Source organism: Mauremys reevesii, linkage group 1 (assembly GCF_016161935.1).
Source record: "Mauremys reevesii isolate NIE-2019 linkage group 1, ASM1616193v1, whole genome shotgun sequence".
NCBI classification, from domain to species: Eukaryota; Metazoa; Chordata; order Testudines; family Geoemydidae; genus Mauremys; species Mauremys reevesii.
In genome coordinates this window covers 53,138,481-53,146,111 of record NC_052623.1, presented here as the reverse complement: position 1 = coordinate 53,146,111, position 7,631 = coordinate 53,138,481, and the positions used below count along the sequence as shown (strand labels likewise).

At 44.5% G+C, this 7,631-nt stretch overlaps 1 protein-coding gene across 6 annotated transcripts in view; it reads left to right on the top strand.

The window, feature by feature from the left end:
* Positions 1–2,127: 2,127 nt before the first annotated feature.
* Positions 2,128–7,631, top strand: part of LOC120396072 — a 110,666-nt gene continuing 105,162 nt past the window's right edge. For 3 of the 6 annotated variants that reach the window (XR_005592960.1, XM_039520969.1, XM_039520965.1), the window contains exons 1-2: positions 2,129–2,377; positions 6,092–7,527. Coding sequence is in view for 4 of the 6 variants with exons in the window: in XM_039520969.1 (XP_039376903.1) it covers positions 6,092–7,527 (1,436 nt within the window). In the remaining 2 variants the exon portion in view is untranslated. Of the gene's footprint in view, positions 2,378–5,578; positions 5,682–6,091; positions 7,528–7,631 lie in introns of those variants that run through there. The other 3 variants (XM_039520968.1, XR_005592961.1, XM_039520966.1) reach the window with 3 other exon arrangements.

Here is a 7,631-nt window from a genome sequence, read left to right as displayed (position 1 = left end):
CGTCAGCGGTTATGCCTTTCTCCACTAGCTTAAAGAGTCCTGGAGTACCAGTATTATCTCCCCTTATCAACTGTAATCAGTGTATATGACTATGTGTTATGACAGTTATTATTTTTGCCATTATCAGTAAAGCATTGCTCTTGTGTGTTTGACTTTCCCAGTCCCTATGATCCAAAATGATCTGTTCTCAGGAGAAATTCTGCTGTCAGCTATGCTGATGTAAATCTGGAATCACTGAATCTCTGGAAAGCTTGCTTCTTGGTTAGGTAAAAAAAGAGCTTCTGTTTCTATAAATGTATCTTTCATCATATCTGCATCTTTAAAATGGATATATGGAATCCTTTCTACTTTAGTGCCAAATCTAAGTCCTCTGAAATTAATAGCAAGACTCCAGTTTAAGTAAATGGGACCAGTATTTGGTCAGTAATTTTTATAAACTCATTATTTATAATTGTTTAGTTGACCCTTATTTATTTCAACTGGCTTAACACAATAGAAATTATCTACACATTTTGCTGAAAATTTAAAATAAATGTCTGAATTAAAAAATTAACCCATGTTTAGGACTTGGATAAACCTGGGGTTTAGTAATACAATTTGTCACCTTTCACAGCCAAGTTAGCAGTTAAAATCCAACCTAGGTTGGCAATGACCACAATTTGCTATATTTAATAGTTTAATAATTTGGTGATTCATTTCTTAGAAGAGTCAGTTTTAGGATTTTTGGGTGGGTCAGAACAGTATTTTTGGTCACATATTCAAATATAACTGTCACCATGCTCAAATCATTATGAACAGTAAGCCTGAGGATTTGAGGGAGGTATGCTACATCCCATTACTTATCAAAATAGTTTATTTGTAGAGATGATCTTTGTGTTTCCTACTGCTGCAGAAGTGAATCCCAGCTGTATGTGCTGGGATCTGTACGTAGCTGTGAACATTTTAAAAAAAATGCATGCAGCTTTTGCTCAGATGAGCTGGAGATATGGGATGGCTGTACATTTATTGAAAAAGAAGTGTTGATCATTCTAGTAACTGACCTCTAGTAACCCATTGTTAGGGAACAGTGAGAGACTAGAAGACTTGTTACAGACTGGTTGTTCTAAAAATTTTAGGAGTGTGGCAAGAGACTAGAATCAGAAAATCAGTCTTTTCATGAACAGTTGGGGAAAGAGGAACAATTCTGAAAAATATGTAAGAGGCAATATACTGTAATCTGTTTTAGTACAAGACAAATGCAAGCCAAAGAAAAACGATTTCTCTACATCTCAGAACTCTCTACAAAAGAAAATTGATTATGTCGTTTCTTTGCATAGTAAAAGGAAGTTAGTCTGCTGAGATACAAACAGCCATGGGGGATGGGGGAAGAGAATTATACTGTATTCAAATTCATATTGACAGAGCAGTTACTAGCCAGGATCTACCACTGTAGTTATTTTTAAGAAAAATAATCCACTATTAAAGAGTTCTAGGAAGTAAAACCAAACTGCAGCAACCACAAATCGGAAACGGGTTTCAAAATGTGATTGTAGGTCTAGTTTGCAACCTTCAGCAAGTGGCCACTGAGAAGAAACCACAAACCATCAGTCATGCCCCATGTTTTCAACAGCATCCGAAGAGGTTTTCTTTGTCTTTTAAAGCTTTAATACTTATAATTTAAAGAGATCACACTTTTTACGTCTGCAGTCCCACTCTGTAAAACTAACACTGAAGTTCTCCCCTCATTCCCCAGCACTCAGGGAGAGGGGGCAAGAAACTGTAACACATGCAGACCCCCCACAAACAGATCATTCACAGAGAGGGAGACTGGAAACAGGGGACCTAAAAACCAAGCCCCAAACAGGAAATATCCCATCCCCTCCGGAACAAGGGGAGCTGTCAGCCTCCCAGTTAAGGACTCCCCCAAAAGGGGGTCCGGACCCTAGTAATAATGTCCCTTGCATATTCCCGCCTGTCATGTCATCCCCAATGCAGGGGTCTCCTTGTGACTCATCAACGTACAAGGAATCACCACGTAAGAGTCACCCCACCCCACGAGAGACCTTCTCCCCAGCCTGCCCTGGTTCCCCACGTTCAAGCAGCCTTTGCCTGCGCTTCTCTACAGACCTTCCCCTGCCCTGAGCAGCCCCGCGCCTAAGCTGTGGCGGAAGGGCTGCCCGCGGGGCATTCTGGGAGTTGTAGTTCTAAGGCCGAGCCAGGCTGCACTACAAGCCCCACAACAGGCCGCGTTCGCCCCGGCGCGGATGCTGAGGTTGCTAACGCCATCTTGAGAGCGAAGAGCCGCAGGAACTCCCCTCCCCCAACCGCTCGGGACTGCGCTGCTGCGAGCCGGAGGCCAGGCTAGGCCGCGGAAGGCTGTTGCTGTCTCTGCCCGGAGGTTGGTCCCTTCATCCAGCTGCGGTTGTGATGAGAGGGGGGCGGGCGGTGCCGGGCGCCTCTCCCGCGTGTGAGAGGGCGCTCGAAGGGGGAGGGGGGTCCCCCGAGAGTCCTGCCGGGTGGGGAGTGGGAGCGGAGTGGGCCGCGCAGTGCTGGCCGGGGCCCAGTGTGAGAGAAACCGAGTCAGCAGCAACACCCCCCACCCAGAGAGAGCCTGCTGACACACACACACACACACAGCACCACCCCCCCCCCGCCCAGAGAGAGCCTGCTGACACACTCACACAGCAACCCCCCCCGGCCCAGAGAGAGCCTGCTGACACACTCACACACACAGCAACACCCTCCTGCCCAGAGAGAGCCTGCTGTCACACACACACAGCAACACCCCCCCGCCCAGAGAGAGCCTGCTGTCACACTCTCACACACAGCAACACCCCCCCGGCCAGAGGGAGCCTGCTGTCACACTCACACACACACAGCAACACCCCCCCGCCCAGAGAGAGCCTGCTGTCATGCTGTCTTACACACACACACACACACAGCAACACCCCCAGCCCAGAGAGAGCCTGCTGTCACACTCACACAGCAACACCCACCGCCCAGAGAGAGCCTGCTGTCACACACACACACACAGAGCAACACCCCCAGCCCAGACAGAGCCTGCTGACACAGACACACACACACACACACACAGCAACACCCCTAGCCCAGACAGAGCCTGCTCACACACACACACACAGCAACACCCCTAGCCCAGAGAGAGCCTGCTGTCACACACACACACAGCAACACCCCCTGCCCAGAGAGAGTCTGCTGTCACACACACACACAGCAACACCCCCAGCCCAGACAGAGCCTGCTGACACACACACACACAGCAACACCTCTAGCCCAGACAGAGCGTGCTGACACACACACACACACCCCAACACCCCCAGCCTAGAGAGAGCTTGTGTGACACACGCACACACAGCAACACCCCCAGCTTAGAGAGAGCCTGTTGTTGCGCGCGTACACACACACACACACAGAGCAACACCCCCAGCCCAGACAGAGCCTGCTGTCTGTCTGTCTGTCTCTCTCTCTCACATACACCCCCAGCCCAGAGAGAGCCTGCTGTCACACGCACAGCAACACGCCCAGCCTGGAGAGAGCTTGCTGTCACACATGCACACACAGCAACACCCCCAGCCTGGAGAGAGCTTGCTGTCGCACATGCACACCAACACCTCCAGCCCAGACGGAGCCTGCTGTCACACACACACACACACAGCAACACCCCTACAGCCCAGACAGAGCCTGCTGTCACATGCACAGAAACAACCCCCCCATCCCTGAGAGAGGTTGTCACTTGGACAGCAACATCTGCCCAGCCCAGAAAGGTTGTCTCACACACAGCAACACCCCAGACCAGAGGTAGTCTGTCACAGTCATGCATACACAGCTACACCCCCCAGACCAGAGGGAGAGTCTGTCACGCACACACAGCAACTCCCCCAGACCAGAGGGAGACAGACACATATAGCAACACCCTCCTGACCAGAGAGAGGTTGTCTCACACACAACATCTCCCCCAACCCAGAGAGAGTCTGTCTTTCACACACAGGAACACCCCTCCAGCCCAGAGAGTGTCACACGCACAGCAACACCTTTCAGCCCAGAGGAAGAGAGACAGTCACACACACACAACACCCCTAACTCTCAGAGAGAGCATGTGATGGACACACACAACAACATGCATACCTTTACAGAGGGAGAGACTGTGTCACACAAACAGCAACACCCCCTACAACCCAGCCCAGAGAGAGGGGAGAGACTGCAACACACGTCATTATCCCCAACTCACTGCAGAGAGAGAAACCCTCTGGTGTGCACAGCAGCACTTCCCACCCCAGAGAGAGGGGCAAGACTGACACCAACACACAGTAACACTTCCCACCCAGTCCTGCCCGGAGAGAGGGGAGAGACTGATACACACAGCAACACCCCCCAACCACTTCAGATAGATGGGAGAGACTGTGACACACACACAGCAATAGCCTGCACTCTATCCTGGAGGGAGTAACATCCTCCACTCTAGTCCTAGAGACAAGGGGAGGTAGTTTATAACACATAGCAACATTCCCCATATCATTCTTGAAGTTGAGGGTTGCGGCCCGGATGACAGTTGGGGAGACAAAGGTGTGTGTGTGTGTATATATATACACACACACACACGCCTATATACATATACACACTAACAATATCTGCATCCCAAGAGAGGAAAGACATTTCTTCCCTTCCTAGTCCAGTCTTATCCCCAGAGTAACTCACAACACAGAAAACAGCAAAGTTCTCTTCCCACCCCTTGAGATGGAAGAGATTAATATGTGCATAGCAAAATTATTCTTGTTTCCATATTGGGGCGGGAGGGTAGAGGCTAACCTTCCTCACATAAAGCAAAACTTTTTTCTGTAAATGGAAGAAGGGAATCTCACTCTCACTGCAAATTGGAGAGTTCTCTTTTAATTTTATTATAGTTCAGTTATTGGATGCCTGTCACTTTCCAGAGTTCAGAAGTTTAATAGGTTACAGACACTAGTAGAATTAACCCTCTAGTAGGAACTTTAAACTGGAAATTGTCTGTTATCAACCATCTTGTCTGATGCATTTCTCACATTATTTCATGCCAAAAAATATCATATGTCTTGTCTTTTGAAAGGCAGTTGATATTGCATTCCATCTACTTTATACACGTCTCTGGAATGCCATGAAAGACCATGTATTTTTGAGTTAGGTAACTTAATATGTAGGTGACTGGATGACACTCGGAGAAGTGATAATGGTGGCATTTGGAAACTACTGCCTGTCATGCTGACCAATATTATGTCACTGTTTCCTTATACCCTTCCATCTGTTTGTATCCATATGTTGTCTCTTGTCTTGTACTTAGACTGTAAGCTCTTTGAGGAAGGGTCAATCTTTTTGTTCTCCATTTGTACAGTGGCCTTTTACAGTGAGGTCCTGATCCTTGGCTGGGGCTCGTAGGTGCTATGGTAATACAACTAATAATAGATCACAGCTTTAATTTTTAAATCTGATCTAGTTTATTATTGATTAATAACTGGCATCTAACAGGTGTTCGGTGGGCTATGAGTTGGATTAGTCCAGTGCATATAGAAATTACATCACAGTGGCTCTAGGTAACATTTTGTTGGCAGTCTGAGTAGAAAGGTCAAGCATTAACTGAGCACAGACATTTGGTTATCTAATTCTTAGGGGTGATCCCAGTAGAAAAAAGATTGAAGCTTGTTGGCAATGATGTAAGTAATTGCATTGCTAATGCCCATACTGAACCTGTACGGTGGATAACTAGAGAATTCCAGTGTTCAGGCTACTGATCTAATTTATTTCTGAAGCACTAAATTCACTTTTAAAAAATAATTTAGCACAGATAGTAAATTGCTAATATTGTCACTGAAATACGAGAAAAGCTCTGCACCAAAATAGTTTTTATTATAAACCTACTGAAATAGGTAACTTTTATTTAAAACCAAAACTACATTAGCCTATAGTGGATGCTGTCTTTGATTAAATGAATAACTAACTTATTTTAGTTGTGAATGTAGATAAACTCTGATGTTACAAATTATAGCTTAGAATAACTTCTAATTTTTCATAATGTATTCTAAAAGTGTATGTATTGTTAATATTCTTGCTTTTTTTCTTGAAGATGCTTCATGCTGAATGTAAAGTAAGGCCTTTGGAATGTGAAGATGAAATAACAATTGAACCGTGTTCTAAAAAAATTAAATCAACAGAAGAAGCTCATGATAAATCCTGTGATGATGGTTTCCAGGGATCTTTTATGAAAACAGACACTGAGAGAATAAACAAAGAATGGATACCTTTATACATCTCTGATGACCAAGGAAAACAGGAAGTGCAGCAGAAAGAGAATGAAAATACAGATGTCTTGGAAACATCCAATGAAGAATTCCCTGGTAATAGGCCAGGGATTATTGAGTCTACTCGTTCAACGATCATGCAGAGTGTAAATCTTCCAATAAAAGACACTGAGGTTACAGAAAATAAATGCCCATTCATTACTGAAAAAGTAGATGAAGCTAATATTAAAGAAATTAGCAATAAATCGTTCACAGTAAATGGAGGTGAAGTAGAGGCTGAAGAACATAGTACAAGCAAAGTATTTATTGGGCCTGTTTACAGACCTGTGGAGGAGAACAAACAGGATGAAACCAGGAATTTTACTAAATTTAGCACAGGCAAAGAGAAACAAAATACTGTACTTGACAACAAAATTGACAAAGAGGAAGCAAAGAAAATACAGACTCTCTCTTGTGATGTATCAGAAATAGATGATGAATTGTGCCAATTTTATAAAGAAATTCAGCAGCTTGAAAGCGATAAAGATGAGTTAGAAGGTCACCTACAGGAAAAAGAAACTGAATCATCTCAGGAACGATTTATACCATCTCATGAGGATGAACAAGATACCTGTTACAGTAGAACACAATCATATTACGACCATGAACAATGTTTCTATAATGAACCAAGTGGCCAGAAGACAGGCAGTGAACCAAAATGTTTTGACAGTGAAACAAATGGCTGGAGAAGTGAGAATCATTTTAATTGGCAAGTGGATTCTAAATTCTGGAACCATTCAGTCCCTCAGTTTAGGCCTGGATGGCAGCCAACACAATCTTTCATAATACCTCAGGGTCCTCTTCCTCCTAGGTTCAACCATCATTTAGATGTTCAAACTCTTAATTCCACACCACATCAACCAAATACTCTCCATTCTCAGAATGATGGACTTCCTCACAAGAATTATGCAGGTTACCATGGAAATAGTGGCAGTACTAATAGGAGCTGTCCATTGTTTGATCAGAATAATAGTCATGCTGGTCATAGTGGTATCCATAGTATGCAAGTCTCCAGAAATGGATATAGCAACCAGGATGGATGCATGAATAATGGTTTCTGTGAAACCAGAGAAGTGTGTTGGAAAGATCCTAGAACTTACCAGATAGAGGGAATACACAATTTTAACTTTCAGCAGTTTTCAGAAGACAAGTTATGTAGGTCACAGAAATTACTTCTAATTTTAAGAGGTCTGCCTGGCTCAGGAAAAACAACACTGTCTCAGTAAGTATATGTTGAAATAATTAAAAAAAAAAAAAGTCTGCTAGATTGTTCTTGTTGTCCTGATCCTGTAAAGATTTACACAAGTAGTATTCTTGAAGTCAATG